This window comes from Vipera berus (assembly GCF_964194415.1).
Source record: "Vipera berus genome assembly, chromosome: 5".
Taxonomy (NCBI): domain Eukaryota; kingdom Metazoa; phylum Chordata; class Lepidosauria; order Squamata; family Viperidae; genus Vipera; species Vipera berus.
This window is the reverse complement of record NC_138207.1, coordinates 28,495,155-28,513,195: the sequence shown is the minus strand read 5'-3', so window position 1 is coordinate 28,513,195 and position 18,041 is coordinate 28,495,155. Positions and strand designations below refer to the sequence as shown.

Here is an 18,041-nt window from a genome sequence, read left to right as displayed (position 1 = left end):
TTCAATAAATGTGACAAGGGTGACTGATTTGTGAACTAGAAACGGTTGAGCGTCAGAAAATTTATACTGCTCCTATCTAGAGAGGATTTCAAATGCGTTATAAAACCCCAGGATCCAAGAACTTCATGCAGCATAGAAGAGACAAAAGCAACTTTGGGAAAATTTACATTTTTTTAAAAAAAATCTTGAATTAAAGAGTTGGGGTTTTAAAAAAAATAGAAAGGGGAGGGGAAAAATATACGAAGTATGAAAAAAGAGACAACACAACCGCTACACAAAAAAGCCAAAGCAAAAACAAAAGCAAATTGAAGTGCTCTCACCCACCTGCCTTTTGATGGGTGCTACACATTGTTTTCTGGGGGGGGGGGGAGGAAATCGAACGCCTTATTGTCATTTTTCCACTGATATTAGACTTGTTATTTTAAAACAAGATCTGAACAAGTCAGCACAAACTTTGGGGAGAGCCTTAGAGGTTCAAAAAAAGAAGAAGTAAGCGCAAGTGGGAAAGGGGCAAATGACAAAAGGATTTCCACGGTCAAGCCCCTTAAAAAGTTGTTGAGTGTTGTTCAAAGGTCTTGAGCACCAACACACGAGCACCTTCCCAAGAAAAAAGCAAAACCTAGCACAGAGGATATCTACCTCTCCAGAACAAAACTGGAGAAAAGCTTTGGAAATGTTTTCCAGCATAAAATTAATATATTTTATATGTTTATGGTATAAAAAGTTGCTACTCCTGTACGAGCTGTTTGTCAAACACGATGTCACTCGGCTTCACAATACCTGGGATTGATGAGAAGAGAGAACCAATCAGGATAGAGCAGAGGTTTTGTGCACCCTTAATTGGAGAGGAAGGAGGGAGTTGCAAGTGAAAGTAGGAATAGCGAGGCACCAATGATCTGCGACGTCGGCCTCCACGTAGCTCCTCCCCTTCTCCCATTCATGGGGGAGGGGGGAACAGTGTCTTTTCAATTCATTTATCTGCAGGAATGATTGCCGCTATCAGTCTCGCGTTCACCGCCCGGCTGAGGAGGTGAAAGTTTCTCCCCAGGAAGATAAACCGCAAAAGACAATATTGTGCATGATTTGCGCCGTTTTTTTTTAAACAAAGCAGGGGGAAAAAGGAAAGTGAAGGGGGGAAAAAGCCAAAGGAGGGGAAAAAAGAGACGAGGGGGGGGGAGAGAGAGTGAAAGAACTGGAAGAGAAAAGAAAATTGTTCGCTACTTCTCTACATCCTTCTAGCTTCTGTTTTTAAAAAAAAAAATCCAGAAAGGAAAGAACTAAGGAAGTTTCATTTTTGTTTTGATTTTTCCCCCCGCTTCCTCGCCTCTTTTGGCTATTTTTATTCGTGAGCGGGGGTCTCTTGAATTCTCTCCCTCCTCCCCGCGAAGACCCCGAAAAGTGCAGTCCGAGAGGCAGGAGGGGGGGGGGGAGACGCGCAATCGGTTTCGCCTGTGCGCGCGCCGAGGTCTTTTTTTTTTACTCTTCTCCTTTTATTTTCGCAGCTTCTCGACTGCTTCCTCGGCGCTCCCCCCCCCAGCCTTCTTTCCCCCCCTTCGCACCCGACCCTTTCGCCCACCCTCTCCTTTTTCTCTGCGTGTGTGTTTTTGGTGCGCGGATGCCGAAGGGGGAGTTCCTGATGCGGTCGCTTTAGTGGCTGATCGTCGCGCGGACTTTGGCAAGAGAAAGGCTCGGCGAAGCTGGTTGGATTGGCGGCGGCGGCGGCAACGGTAGCTGCGGCGGCGGCGGCGGCGGCTCTTCCTTCCCGTTTTTCCTGCCGTTTGTTGGCGGCTGCTCCCTTCTTTTCTCCCCCGCCCTCCCGGCCCCCGATAAATCACTTTTGTTCGGCGGTTGCTGCCGCAGCTGCCCGCCAAGCGGGACAAAATGCTCCTGGATGCTGGACCTCAGTACCCAGCCATCGGTGTGACGACCTTCGGCTCCTCTCGCCACCACTCCACGGGCGATGTGACGGAGCGCGAGGTGGGACTGGGCATCAACCCCTTCGCCGACGCCGGCATGGGCGCCTTCAAGCTCAACCCCAGCAGCCACGAGCTGGCCTCGGCCGGCCAGACCGCCTTCACTTCGCAGGCCCCGGGCTACGCGGCGGCGGCGGCGCTGGGACACCACCACCATCACCCGGGCCACGTCGGCTCCTACTCCAGCGCGGCCGCCTTCAATTCCACGCGGGACTTTCTTTTTCGCAACCGGGGCTTTGGGGAGGCGGCGGCCAGCGCTCAACACAGCCTCTTCGCCTCGGCGGCCGGCAGCTTCGGCGGGCCCCACGGGCATGGCGAGGCGGCGGGCCATCTCCTCTTCCCGGGCCTCCACGAGCAAGCCACAAGCCACGCGTCGCCCAACGTGGTCAACGGGCAGATGCGCCTCGGCTTCTCCGGAGACATGTACGGCCGACCGGAGCAGTACGGGCAGGTGACCAGCCCGCGCTCCGAGCATTATGCATCCCCCCAGCTGCACGGGTACGGCCACATGAATATGAACATGGCAGCCCATCACGGAGCGGGGGCCTTCTTTCGCTACATGAGGCAGCCCATCAAGCAAGAACTCATCTGCAAGTGGATCGAGCCCGAGCAGTTGGCTAACCCTAAAAAGTCCTGCAACAAAACTTTCAGCACGATGCACGAGCTGGTGACTCACGTCACCGTGGAGCACGTTGGCGGGCCCGAGCAGTCCAACCACATCTGCTTCTGGGAAGAGTGTCCCAGGGAAGGGAAGCCTTTCAAGGCCAAATACAAACTGGTCAACCACATCCGCGTCCACACGGGGGAGAAGCCTTTCCCGTGCCCTTTCCCGGGATGCGGCAAAGTCTTCGCTCGGTCGGAAAATCTCAAAATCCACAAAAGGACGCACACAGGTACGTCTCCTAAGTAACAAAGAAAAAAAAGAGAGAGAGAGAGAGAGAGAGAGGGAGAGAGGGAGAGGAGAGGCCGAGCTTCACTTGCCTTGACGAGTTCCAAGAGGGCCGTTGGCAACAGAGTCTTTTCGGGAAGGGAAGAGGCCTCGGGAGTTAAGGAGGCCGTGGCCAGAACGATCCTAGCAGAAGAAGGCGAATGAATTTCGGGTTGAAGTTCAGCTAAGCGAGCAAGAGACAAACAGTGTTTTTCTCTAGACTTTTTAATTTTCGATTTTTTTTAAAAAAAAAATTAAATCAGGGAATTCAGAAATATAGGCTCTGACAGCTGGAGGTGGAAGGGAGGTGGGAGTAAGAGTTGAAGGGAAAATGGCAGCGATCTGAATTTATTGGTTTTAATTAATCGGTGTGACAGCATTGCTTTGAGAAATCTGGCTAAATATATAGTTTGTTCATCCCAATTTTTCTTGCGATCGTTTTTTATTTCTCTGTAAATATTTAATTATGTGAGCCAATTGTAAGTAATATGAGCTCTATGGGTTTATGTGTTATTACATGCTAGCCTTGGAAAAGGTTTATTGTAATATATCGCAAATGAGCAGCACCTTAAAAACTGTCCTTCCTTCCTTCCTTCCTTCCTTCCTTCCTTCCTTCCTTCCTTCCTTCCTTCCTTCCTTCCTTCCTCATTCTGTCATGCAAGTGTATACGATTATTGGAAACAGGCACTATTATCACTTGGAAGTAGTTTAATCAAAGCGTACAATGCAGAGGAAGTGAGATAACTGTAAAGTTCTACCAGATTATGCCTAGACCTGGGCTGAATAAGGAACAGGGAAAGTAAACTAAGACGAGGAGTACCTTTAACAGTGGCAGCGAATTTTCCCTTGCCAGAGACTGTCAGTTTTGTTGCATCAGGTTCACGTCTGGTGAAATCCTGGGGTCTGTTCTAGAAGTGGAAGAAAAGAAATTCACTAAACATTTCATTTAGTTTTCCTTTCTCTCTCTCCCGATATTTCTTGGAGTTGGAATGATCTGGTGTTTGTGTATTATATTATATTATATTATATAAAAAATAGTGCGCATGAAGTCCCAGATTTGTAATGAGAAGGTCCTTGTTTATTTTTTCAATAGGTGAAAAACCCTTTAAGTGTGAATTCGAGGGCTGTGACAGGCGCTTCGCCAACAGTAGCGATCGTAAAAAGCACATGCATGTCCACACGTCAGATAAACCTTATCTCTGCAAAATGTGCGATAAATCCTACACGCATCCCAGCTCCCTACGAAAGCACATGAAGGTAAAATGGTCGTTTCAGCTTTTTTCCATGCTTCCGAGTTACTCCTTGCTGGGATCTCCGCTCTCTGCCGTTCACCTTCCCTGTCCCATCACTGACTTTGATTATAACTCACCGCTAGTTTTTTTCGGAGGGGGGGGGAAGAAAAGAGTGGAGAGTCTCGAGGTTATTTCTTAGCCAAGGGTGCTTCGATCTACAGTGAGTTGGGCCCCAGCAATAAGGGCCACTCTAAACAGGACAGATAAAGGGAAAACTCCTAGCAGCTCCCAGGTTCAAAACAACTAACAACTCCAGGTTTTTGCCCTGAGAAACGGCCTCACAAGGGATCCCGCTCGAGACTCATCTGGGGTTAGGCGCTGTTTCGGGGGCAAAAAAAGGATTTAAAGCAAAATATAGATGGCGGTGCTTTGAGGGAACCTAGGTGGGCATGGAAACCTCCCGCTTTCTTGTTTAGGCTTGCCTTAAGAGCGCAATCTTTTTCTGTGTGATTCAGGCCCATGTTTTTTTTTCCTACACAGAGGGCCATCTTGTGAAATTGACAGAGGATAGGCTAGCTGGTCGAGACTTCGTAACTCCGCGTTTCTCTGTGATCAGCCAGCATCCCGATTTGCAAAGCAAGATTTCAAACTTCTCCTCCCCCTCCCCCACTTCTCTGGCATATAGAGTTCAATCAAGTGAATTGAGCTCAGGGGCTTAGCATTCGCCGCAACTAGCCGAGATAGTGCACATGCACACTGGTGTGTCAGTTAGGCATCCACAACTATTTAACTGCAGTGTGCATTTTGTGTATGTGTGTATATGCATGCATTTTTTTTGTGTATGTCCATATATATATATATATATATATATATATGTATATACACGTATTTAAGCAGTGTGTGTGTGTGTGTGTGTATGTGTACACATACAGAGTATATACAGACATGCCTACTCATGTCAAGCTCTTCTCTTTGTTATCCCTTCCTCTCTTTTCCAGGTCCACGAATCCTCTTCACAGGGATCCCAACCTTCCCCCGCGGCCAGCTCGGGCTATGAATCTTCAACTCCCCCAACCATCGTCTCTCCATCCACAGAAAACCAGACCACGAGTTCCTTATCCCCCTCATCTTCAGCGGTCCATCACACGTCCAGCCACAGTACGCTCACGTCAAATTTTAACGAATGGTACGTTTAAACAAACGAACACGGGCAAAAAGCGACCTATTTAAAAGACTCAAAAAATACTGAACACTTTGAAATCGATGAATTTTTTTGGGGGGGTGTTTGTGTGTGTGTGTTTTTTTTATAAATAAATAAATCTATCAATCTATCTAAATGCTGCCATAGACCCAGGAGTGAACCAAATCAAGAATTCTCCCCCCTCCGTCTGGTTTCCCCTCCCTCTCTGGTCCCTTTTCTGCTGTTTTGCTTTGGTTCCGGGGGGCCGAAGGCTAGGAGAGCAAAACCCAAAGGGTTCTGTTGGGAATGTGAGAGTGGCCGGTTTGTGGTGCCATCTTGTCTGTCTGCAGGGCTTTTTAAATGGGAACCACTGACTGGAGCTCTCACAACTGCATGTTTCTCTGGGCAGCGCCCCCCCCCTGTTTTCTGTAAATACAGAAATACTAGCTTACAATGTACTGTTTGATTTTGTAAATAGTTCTACCACAAGTTGAAATAAGGGGGTATGGTGAAACGGTGGTCTTTGCATATACTGGGGGTGGGGTGGGAGGGGGAGAGGGAGGAGGCTGAAAAGGGGAGGGGGAGAAGGGGTGGTAGAAGATCAACTATTTGTACTGAATGGCAAGGATGTTCTAGTAAATGTGTACCAAAATGTGAATTACTTTGTATTATTACAGTCTAAACGTCAACCTAACAGAATATTATTGATGTGCTTTTTCTTTTGTATAAAGTGCAAGCATTTTGTTCCAAAGTCCAGTCTAAGTAGTGCAGTAAAATGTTGTTACATGTCATGTCAAAATAATTCGTATAGTGCAAGCCTGGATCTGCGTGTCAAACTGTTACATTTGTGTATGTAAAGTGATATAAAAAAAAAGAAAGGAAAAAAAAAGCTATAAGCTATAACCTGTCCATTGCTTTTGGCAAATACAACCACATATTGTATATATTTCCCGAATTCCATATTTATCCGCATGTAAAGGTCTGGTTATATATGTTACAGATATTCAATATTTATGGCTAGAGGAATTGGTATGTACAATTTAGTTTACAGAACTGTTTGGTAACATTTCGTACATTATTAAAGATTCTGAAATCATGTAATTTGTGGTAGGCATCCTTATTGCTTTGGTTGGGGTCCTGCAACTTAGATTTTTAGGCAGTTAACTTTAGAGTCAGCCCTCTGCCCTCCTCCTGGTCTTCACTTTTCTTCTATGGTGTCATCAGGAAAGCAGCAAGGTTGATATAAATGTGATAAATGCATGTATAGTATCCCCATTGGCACCAGAGCAGTGTGTAATTAGTATTAGATTAAAACCTATGGAGCAAAAGTTTTCATTTGCAATATAATTTAACTAGTCATCATAAGCATAGAATAATATTATTATTTATTGAATTTGGCCTATTGAGATTAAGAGAAGGAAATTTCATCTGGAGAAAAGAAGAAAGAAAGAACATGCTCAGAATGTATGCTTGACCAGGGAATTATAGAACCAAACTACTGCAGCCAGTAAGGATTGAAATAATTTATATGAGGATTAAAACAAAACAAAACATGAGAGGCTTTGACTACAATTTATTTAAAATAATTGAAGATGGCCACAAGTGACATCTTGTTCTTCCTTTGCAATGATTTCTCCACCCCTCCCCCATTTCTAAACCCTCAAACCACACCATCATTTTGGAATCACCCAAATATAAAGCTTTTCTCTCCCTTCCCTCTATCACGATGCCAACCTTAAAAGCTTCTTACAGAAATGATAACAAAAACAAACTGATCTAAGGAAGGGTTGTTGGAGTTGGTGTACTTTATCTATTTTGTTCCCCCCCCCCCATTTAGTTATGAAATCTGTTCTACTGGCTGGCAGGAATGCAGTAAAAATATATGTCTGTGTGAATCAATATTAGTAGTGCATAATGACTGTGGCACAATTCCTTTTATTTTTTGTAAAAAAAAAATCAGATTGCTTCTCTTTGCAATTTAGTTTGATAGATTTGCAAGCTGTGGTGCTTCCCGTAACTTAGTGATGCTTGTAGAAACTGCTAGGCTTTGTTCCTGGATGTAGCTTGCATGATCGCCCCATTAAGCAGACAACATTTCAACAAGACAACACAGATCACAAGCTTGGCTAAAACTCTCTGTATGTCGGCTATGGTGTCACAGAGTGAATTACATCTGGTGACCTCTTCATAGTTCAAGGAGGTATGTATGCATGTGTCTTTGTGTGTGTGTGTATGTATGTGAGCATGTGATAGGTGTTTTTAAGTTCAATAAATCAATTCTAACTTCTAGAGCGAGAAAGATTTGGGATGGCAAACAACTTGGTATGGATTCATTCATTGTTTCCAGTGCTTAATACTTTTATTGGTTAACTATTTGCAATACAGTGCTGTAATGGGGTATTCATTGTGTTTGTTTGAAAATAAATGTTATTAGGGGAAGGAGATGCTGTGTTTACTCTTGCTTGAATGTTTAAAGCTGCAATCCTATATACGGTATCCTGGAAATAGTTCTTCTAAATGCAGTAAGGTTTGCTTTTGAACAGAAATGGGCTTGTATTCTTCATTCAGCCAAGATAGGCCTGCACAGAAGAAATAAAGTGCAGAGAGGAGAAAATGTGTATGTATATGCCCATGCACAGAAACACACCCTTGCCATTTTTTCAATAGCAAAGATCAGATAGCAAGCAGGCAAAGTTGGTTCCCTTGTCTGTCTGTCTGTCTGTCTGTCTGTCTATCTTTAAATATGCTTTCCAAAAAATGCTACTCTGGCCATAAACTCATTTAGTCTTTCAACATGAAGAGCGCCACCTTGTAGGTCTACAGTAACTGAACAAAGTTCCTTCCAGAGAGCAGAGAAAGCAGAGAACCTACCAATAGAGGCAAAACAACTCAGAGAACAGCTCCCGAAAGACACATTGGGAATCAACTGAGCTCTAAAGAAATGCAATTTACTGACAAAAAAATAGCATTTTAGCCTTTTAACTTTGTTTGAAATGTAGTAGCTTTGTGCTGGGGATGGCGCTCTTTTCTTTTCTTTTTAAAGGGAAATAATTATGAGTCAGGGGGTATAGCAATTTCCTCCCTACCCCCACTCTGAATACTCACCTAGATTTTTTTTTAAAGATTGGTTGATTCATGCTTAGATAACATTTAAAAGAGGAATGCAACTTTTTTTTTGGCTGTGCATTTCTCAGTCTTTTTCTGTGTGGGTCCAGGACCATTAGTTTTAATCTGAATTTTATGAGTACTCATAGTGTACTTTAGCCAGTTGATTAGAACGTGGTCTCCACTACATTCTGTGTAAGGTTTGTGTGGTTTTGTGTCTGTCTCTCTGTGTGTTTTAAATAAATTTTTATTAACTGGATAAACGGGCTTCTCAAAATCAGCAGTTAGCCATTTTTCTCCTGCTATACAACCCAAAGACCCTGAATGAGAAGGTACAGCATGTGTAAAACTATATAGCAGTTTTGTGTTTTTAGATCTGAGCAGGTTTTAAATTTATGCATACAGGCATGCGTGTATATGTGCATGCATCTGTGTTTACACACAGAGAGACACACACTTTATTGTATAAAATAAGAAAACTGTTGTTCCTTATATGAATGCTTAATTAATCTTACCTTGATGTAAGGAATCAGTACCTGGCTAAAATCATCATCATCTTCAGCAACATCGTCATCTTTGTCTGCTTCTTCTTCTTCCTCCTCCTCCTCCTCCCCCCATCCTTATTTTTAAAGACTCGATATAAGGATGCTATCGAGAGTTTGCATTAAACGGCCATTTAAACTTCTGCACCGTCTGTCATTTGCACGGGTACTTTTAATGGCACCGAGAGATGCATTTTTCATACTTTTCTACGTGGGCTGTTAGGTCTAGAAAGGCAGGAAACGCTGGTTGAGAAATATGCATTGCTGGGGTCTGTTTAGCGGGAGACTCAGACAATGCACAAGTGAGCTGGTGGAGCGCGCGGAGTCGCGCTTTTGGATTAGGAAGGCCGTCGCCTTGCAGCTCAGATGCTGCTGCTGTTGGCTGCTTTGCTGTAGCCTTTCCGCCCTCTGCGAAGGGCAGGACGGGGTTATAAGCAAGGGGGAGTCTTCGACCACCAGCCAGATTCCGTGCAAAGGGTCTGGATACAGCCGTAACTGCCTTAGTTTTTTGGGCGATCCCAAACAGGACACAAAGTTCCTTTAAAAAAAAAATAAAAGGCACGGGATCACCACTCAGAGTTTAGAAACCTTACTTAGCAGCGAGGAAGCACGGACCGTATTACTTTCGCGAACACCAGACCACAACAGCTGTGGATCTTAAAAGTTTCAGAGACGAATTCGGTACCGAATTATATTTCCCGCAATGCTATCAAGCCTTTCTCTCCCCCCCGCCTTTTTTTTTTTAAAAAAAATGGACCCTTGGGTATAGAAAACCAATTCCATAACGTCAAAAATATCGAACTCAGCTAAAAACGGAGGAAACAGATAGAAAGCATTAATAGTAAATGTGATTTCAGAGTAGATCCCAAAATATCCTTTTAAGGTTTAGCTGTATTTTTAAAAACCCAAAAAACTATTTAATGGCTAAAACATGCTGGAATATTGAAAAGTGTAGATGTTGTCATATTGGGAGTAGCTAACTTTTTGCAGATTTAACAACAAGAAGATTATTAAATTTTGTTTTGCCTTGGTGAGTATTTACGCCTGGATAATGTGAAAAGTGACCTCCTGTTAGGATTTCACTTGTCGATGGAAAATGAAATTGCATTTTGAATATTTTATGGAAATCTCACTGAATATTTGCTCTTTCCCCCACTACATCTCAGCAAATTTATTCTTGAATAACTGCTTAGTATTTGGATATAAAAGCATTCTTGTCAGAGGCTTTTCTGACTCCTAATGTGAAAAGGAAAAAGAAAAGGGTCACAGAGAATGGAAATGAAACATGAAGAATCATTTTCAAACAAATTACTAAACGATGCAAATTAAGGAGTGATTTCTAGTACTGGTACAACAGTTGGTGCCTTTTAGAAGAAAATAAAGCATCCATCTTTAATGCAAGTGACCATAACTTTTTCGTCACATCTTGTTCACCTATATCGATGTACCTATTGATGTATCCACAGCACACAGGATTTGTTTGCACTGAGCCATGTGAATGGGTGTGTGTATATGCGCATGAACCTCCCTCCCCCCCATATCAGTGTTTTTACACATACTTGAATAGATATAACCTGCATTGAAGATGTAAAAATAGAAGGTCTGGAGGCAACCCTTTATGGCAGCAAAGGAGAAGAAGGCAAAGGAAGGAAGGAAGCTTCAGCATCTTCAAGAAGATGGGCACAGGAGAAGATAAGACAATGAAGCCACCAAACAATGTGGGATTAGGATTGGCTAGCAAAAGCAATCATGGTCAGTTATAGAGAAAGGATTTTTGTGGGAACAGGATCACTGCTTTAAAGACGGCAACCATCATAAGAAGTCATGATTTATTCAGGCAGATTTGCTACATTGCTTCACGTTCTTATTTTGTGTGTGTGCATGTGTGCACATACACACGTTTGGTTTTTGTTTTTTTGCAATATGGTGGGGTATTTTTTTTAAAAAAAAAATAACCCGCAGATAATACAAACATTTAATGAGTCAGCAGCACATTCGTGATCATAAACTTACCATTAACACTATTCTGTGGTTACCTATTTTTTTTCTAATAAAAACTTTCACATTTTGTGTTTGTGTGTTTCATAGTGCACAATATTTTCCTTCCCCATTTTTGTTTCTCTTTCCAAATCTAACTGTCCATCCCAGACATTTGCCACAATGGCTATTTAGTTTGCACCCATTTTTAACTTAATGTTGCATATGTTTGAATATACCAACATAAAATAAATTATCAGAATTGAAATTCTGTATTTATTGTTGAATGTGCATATGCATGTGTGTGTACATGTGCATGCATATAAATAACTGCAATCCTTTGACATGATAAAAGTCAGTGTTAAGTCTGTCCCTTTCCCCCAGGTTCTGTAATTCAGATCTGCTGCATCTTTGCTTAATAAGAAACATGATCATATGAAACCAGAGGGCTATTTTTACCATGCAGCTGGAAGCTGTCATCAATTGGTAACATTTCAGTTTTAGAATGCTAAAATAAAATAGCATGAAGTTTCCAGATGACGGCCCTATTGGAAAGGGGCTTTTGAATAATAGTAAATGAAGTTAATTGCAATATATGTGTATAAAAACCACACATTTTATGCAGAGATCTTGGGAGAATCAGCCAGGCCCAGATGTTTATGTGTACGACAATTCTCACTTGTGAAACGCAGCACCCAAGCCTGTTTGAAATACACAGAAATGGCAAGTTTGCTCAGCGTGGATCCACAAAATTAAGCATTTGGAAGCCACCCTTGTATCAGCGCGAATCTTAAGCATATGTTTGCTATGAATCTCTTCTAAAGGGCTTGTTCGATGTTGTGGCCTGTAGTAGACAATTATATCAGTATATCGTAGGCAGGACAGTATTGCACACCCACCTTGAATGTTTACATTGAAATAACCTCTTTCTTCCAGCGAATTTCTAGAAAGCCTTTTTATTTTTAGCGCAAGTCACTCCATTCCGTTGTTTCCTGGGGACGCGCGCGTGCGGGAAAGACAGGGCTTGCTTTTCACGTGTGTTTATGGAGCCGAAGGGGATGGCTACAGAAACAGAAATAAATTGCATGGAACGAAACGACAAGGAAAAAAAAAACCACCCCAACTTTCTTTTTCGCAAAGCCGTCTGATGATTATTCTCTCCCCCCCCCCCCCCCAGATTGGCTCCATCAACAGATAAAGGAACAGAAAGGAAAACAAAGAAAGCTGGGAAGGCCAAGAGGCTTTCCTTTTTCCGCTAAGGAGCAATTCTTGGAAAACGAGATAAGACCGCGTGTTCAGAAGCCTCACTCTGCTTTTTTTTTGGCCGCACCGAGAATCTGCTGGAGCTCTCCAAAGGCGCCGCGCAACCAGGTGCCCCCCGCTTTAAGTACGCGCACACAGTACCCGGGGCTAGAGTTCGAGTGCGCCGCGCATGCGCCTCTCCCACCCCTGGGCAGAGCTTCCACGTGCTGTTGAATATTTATAACTCAGCACTTCCTAAACTGTCTGGAGAAGGTAACCGCACAGAGCCTAAATCATCGCGAAACCGCTGGCGTGGCTCCCGAAACAGTTGGGGTGGGGTGGGGGGGTGGGAAAGGAATATGCACGTGCTTGTTTCCCGATATCGGCGGTGGTTTAAGTGAGATCCTACGGCAAACGAGGCTCGGCCGAAGGTTCAGCAAGCCTTGCGGGCTCATAGCAAACAACGCCAAGTGGCGGGGGTGGGGTGGGGGGGGGCGGGGCGGGGCGGGGAAGAGGCTCCCTCCGTTGACAGCAGCAGCAGCAGCAGCAGCGCGGTTCTCAAGCAGCTCGTTAAGACGACGCTGGTGCGGGCTTAACATGTCCCCTCCCTTCGGTTATCCAATGATTTCTAGTGCATTGGGAAGATCCATCCATTCAGGCCCGGAAGGGATCTCTCTTTGGGGGCTTCGCTTCTGGTTTGTCTGCCGGACTGCCTCCGGTTGATTCCACGCCTCTTTCACCCCCCACCCCCACCCCCGCGCCGATCCTGCTATAGTTGAAGGGGTCTTTCGCGCGGGGGCCCTTCAGTATTGCAAAGGTTTTTAGGTCGGCTCCGTCGAAAGGCTTTCGAAGGTCTGAGGTGGCAAACACGCAAGAGAAATTAAGTGAGACATTCCTGAACCTTAATGGTCTTGTCTCGACCTGCTCCCATGCAGGCGACCAGCTACAGCCCCCTCCTCATTCCCACCCCCACCACCCCCGTGTCTCCCTGTCAGGTCGTCTGGTCGTTTGAATGGCAAGGCGCGCTTGGCAAACTAGGACAGGTATCCCGAATCTGGAATTAGAGGGGAGCCGGAGATCTTGATCGAAGAGATTTTGGAAATCCTCAGAATAGGAATACTGACAACAACAACAACAACAACAACAGACGCATTATGACGACAGAACAAAAGAGTTACGTACTTCTGACAGGGTTAACGTGTGGTGTATGCACGCCTGTAACGCAATCCTGTTTTCTCGTGTTTTGTTAGGGGCAGGAAATCGCCCTGCAGGTTACCCGTCGCGGACGGCTATGTTTAGCGGCCTCGCAACTCAGCTAAAGCGCTTGGATTTCAGCCCACGCCGACCCTGGAAAGTCATAAGAGGGCACTGTCTGGGGCTGTTTCTCAGGGCTGTTTCATTTTCTCCCAGTTCTCGGTTGGGATGTAATGCAGGACGCCAACTAGGGCAGTGCAGCTTGGCTTCTTCGCCCTCCGAAAACTGTTCATTCCCGGCTTCAGTGGCCTCCTCCAAACGTTCCCCCCAATGGCTCAGGAACTGCTCACCTTGCTGAGTAGTCCTTCGCCTTCAGCCCTGTGAATGGGGCCGTGGGACGAGACCCAAGCCTCTTTTACAAGGTGGATCTTTCTCCCTCCCCCCCCTTTCCCTCTTCCTTTATGGCAAATAATCAGACACTACCTAGATTATTTTTCCCCCTCAAACAAAACAAACGCACTCCTTTCTGGCTATTCGCTTTCCGTTTGGCACCCTAGAAACTTCTCTTCCTGCCTCCTAAATGTAAAGAGGCGCCAAAGCGAGGTTTGTACGTGAACGGTTGATTATTGGATCTTAATTTAAAGACCACTTTCTCTTCTCTAGGTATCGTGTTGAAGAAATTTAAAAAAAAAATGGCGTGGGCTTTTTTTTTTCTTTTTAAAGTGCATCTCCTAACAGATTGATTATAGCCCTACAATCTGGCGAGCATATAACATAATATTTAGCTGAGAAGGCGAAGGAAGATTGGCGACTTTTGAAAAGCGGAGTGAAACGCAGAGGCGCGCGCGCGCTTTCACACACCCGTGGTCACGTGACCGGTCAGCCTCCGACAGATTTACTTTCGTTCAAAAGGTGGGCGAGAAAAACATCCGGCTCCACCATTGTTGATCCTCTTCCTTTCCGACCTTGTTTACAATCCCTGCGTGTTCTAAGTACTGCTGCCAACCCGCCTCCTTTATTTGCACTTACTGGGCTGGTGTTTACCAGCCGCTCCACTTTCCCAGGTGAATTTGTCACAAGAAAGCGATTTAGAGATCTTTTCCTTGAGCAGAAAACATTTTTTTTTTAAAAAAAAGCCTGGGCAACAGGTAGATCCACGCACCTACAAATGCGGGGAAGCCACCTCACATGCCCCTTGGAGGCTTTGCAAATTCCCCCTTCCCCGTTGGTTGGCCATCCTATTTGAATAACCATATCTCTTTTTCTTAGGGAATAAATTAAAAGTAAAAACAAAACAAAATCCACCCAGCCCGCCACAAAAACACACACGTATCGGAGAGCTTGGAAAAATTTTGTCTACAAAATGCTATTTATTGTCAGGGATATTTCCGTCTTTCCTTCGCTCGCTTGGGCTCTACCTCTCCTCCCCCCCCCAGCATTAACCCTTTTGGTTAGCTGGAGGGAATGTGAAACTGAGATTTGGCCCTGAGTTTAATCTCCCCCGTCTCGCCCGCTCCCGCTCCCTCTCTGTCTGTAGATCTGGCAAGGACTTGCTCTCTTAACTCGCAGATCATTGTTCCGGTGGCGGCGGCCAGAAAGAGCAAGGCAGCGCTGTGCTCTCACTTCCTCCTAGCTTCTTTAAAAAAAAAAGAAGGGGGGGCATTCCTCATCCAACTTTTCCTTCAGTTATTCACTCCTCAATCCCACTGGCAGTCTTTTGCCGAAAACCTACTACACTCCAGTTTTGGTAAGTGGGACGTCGGTCCATTGCAAAGATGGTGCTGCCGAGCTGGCTGCGTGCGTGTGCCTCGTAGAAATGTGGGTGGTTTGTGTGTGTGTGTGTGTGTGTGTTTTGATATCGAACAGAGCCTGCCCAACCCGTGTCGTTTCGCGTCCAGCAGCCCCGAGTTATAAACCATGGTGGCGTCTGAAATCTCACTAGAAATCAGCACGATGGCTCTTTGCGGGCTAGGACGGATTTTCGGGACACGCAACCCTGAAGCCGGTTGCTGAAACTAGGCTGCCGCTGTTGCGATTGGGGCGGCTGTTACGTCTGCGTCGGGCGCTGTTTTGTCTTACCTTAATATTTGCTGTTTGCAAAGGCTCGTAATTATACAAAACAGGCAGCTGCCAGCCAACGGGTGGCTCTGAGATCATTGGTTAGCATTGCGGAGTGATTTGAAATTGAATGTCAAAAGTTCCCTCGAAGACAACCCATAAGTTTAATAATTATTATGGCGGAAACAAACCCTTAAAACTTTTTACAAGCATTTACAACACAGTGTGCACCTAGCATTTCCCAGCCTGAGGCACCCTTTTACATTATTGTCATAAATAGTTTCCGAGCGCATAGATGATTTTCAACTATTAAGGCTGATTGAAATTTATAGGCATTTATGGGTATGTCTGCTTTGAATTTCACCTTGCCCCCCTTTCCCCCCCCCCGCCCCTTCTAGGATGTATGGAGAAGTGAATCCAACCGCTGCGTAGAGTTGACCTTTGGCTGACACCCCTGGGTGGAAGACACTTTGCAAATGAGGGGTGGAGGAATTAGCTGAATTTCGGTGGTGTTCGGCGAGGTCCCATGACATTCGCCCGAGGGTGAGTTCTCCAGGTCTGGAAGTCCAGCAAAGTTGAAGGGAATCGGAAGAGCTTCTCGGGATCTCCCTGATAGTCGCAAGGGGGAGAAGATTATTCCTCCGGGCTACAGAGCGCGAACAGCAGCCGCGGCGCCTTCAAGTTCACGGCACTTTCCGTTCTTCGAAAGCTTTAGCTTTATTCTCACTGGGTGGGTGGGGGGGGAAATAGAGAGAAGTTATGATAACAATAGCCTATGGCGCGGTGGTTCTCGAAGCACGAAAACAAGCGCGTGAAAGCGGGTGCTAACAAACGGCGCGACTTTCTTCAGGGGGGAAAGTGACAACACACGCATTCCTCGAAAACTTTTTCGAGCGTGGATCTGAAACTACAGCTCCCAGGGCAATACAAAGAGCTTGGCTAGATGGGAATGTTAAGGTGGGAGGGAAGATGACATTTCGCTTTCAAGGAAAATGCCAAAAAAACATAAAACAAACAAACAACCCCCCCCCCAATCCCGGCTCCTTTCTCCTTCTGATTGGATTGGGGCTCTTAAAACTTGACCGGTGTTTGTGAGACGGTTATTATAAGTTTACCAAAGTCCTGGTACGCATGTCTGTTACGCAGGAGGGGTATTATGTAAAATATGAAGCAGTTGAAAGTGATGCAGTGATGGCAGACTTCCCACGGTCTGAAGGGTGAAGGCTGGACATAAGGCTAGAATATGGCGGTGGGACGCCTCCCCCAAGTCTTCGCGCACACCTGCCCCCTGCCCTGTCCAACCCTAGGAAATTAATGAAATCGGGCCAACGCTGACAAGTTCTGCAATCGGTCAATCCTTGCACGTTGCTTTCAATAGGAGACCCCTCCCCCCACCTCCCAGCATTTTGGTCAAGTTTCTCTCTGGAGCCAGAACACGAGTTTCCATCAAGTCTATGCTCTCCTCGCATTTAATCAGCAGTGCTCTTCCTCCCAGACTCACACCGGTGAGACTTGCGCCTTAAGCAATGTTGCACAAGGTTCAAGTCTTTTGGAATTGGGAAGAAAGTCTCTTCGGTAAGTAAGAATGGTAAAGGAAGGGATGCTGTGCTCCGTAGGCGGGCAAACTATCTATGAGGACCGGACAGTTTGTGGGATGCCAAAAAACTATCCCCTTGACCAAATTCGGACTTCTTCTTCTACACCTTCCTATTTGGAAAGAAATGACACCCGTCTAATACATATATTATCCAACCACTCTTTCCCGAGAATACAGGGATGGGGTCGATCCGTTTCACCCAAGCCCTTCATGAGCTGCTTACTTGCTTCCTCCAAGAACCTTGGTGTGGATGATCTCATGATCCAGGAGGATTAACCGACGGGTAAAGGATGACCCTAAGCATCTCGCGCCCTTTCCTGCGAATCTCCCCTAAAGCAGTTTTGGATTTTCTGTGCTCTGTGAAATGAGAGAGGTGCCTCCCGTGAAAGTTTTGGAAAGTCTGCTTTTATTGATCCCTCCTCTTCCCTCCTTACACTGTTTTAGACAAACAAACCGAACGTGACTGTTTCTTTGGAAGACGGACATTCCAAAGGAAACGCGAATGAAAAAGATGCGGGTCCAAGAAAAATATATTTAAGAGACAAGCGAGAAGTGCAGCAGCGGGTTTGCTTTAGCAGACCTTTGCTTTGCTCTGCTCTAAGGGGATTTGGCCCCGGTGGCTGCATTCCGATGACTCACCTTGGCATTTAATCTCCAACAGGAGAGAGATCAACTTGCTTCCAAGAAAAGGCGTTCAGCCTGGAGGCATTGGAAAAAGTATCTCAAGGCTGGCTAGTCCTATCATGGAATGGTGCTTAAACTATTAGCTCGGTGGCCCCAATCTTTTTTCAATGGGACCACGTAGGTAGTTTAAATAGGCTTGGAATCGATAGGATGTCACTCTGAATCGAATCTGTGCATGGTCCTCTGCAAGAGTTCAAATCCCATTGACATCGATGAGACTCAACTCTTTCTCGAGGCCAGTTAGAAGTGGGACTCCCCGGTCACTGTACTCAGGGATTCGGATGGAGATACAGATCTTCCAAAAATTATTTGTACTGTATTGACAACAA

The 18,041-nt window shown here is 45.3% G+C and overlaps 1 protein-coding gene across 1 annotated transcript; it reads left to right on the top strand.

The window, feature by feature from the left end:
• Positions 1–1,881: 1,881 nt before the first annotated feature.
• LOC308669102 (zinc finger protein ZIC 1) lies at positions 1,882–5,329 on the top strand (the record flags this gene model as incomplete). Its single annotated transcript, XM_081329601.1, has 3 exons — positions 1,882–2,866; positions 3,995–4,158; positions 5,132–5,329. The coding sequence occupies 3 exons, from the start codon at positions 1,882–1,884 to the stop codon at positions 5,327–5,329; spliced, it is 1,347 nt and encodes a 448-aa protein (XP_081185727.1).
• Between the last annotated feature and the right edge of the window lie 12,712 nt (positions 5,330–18,041).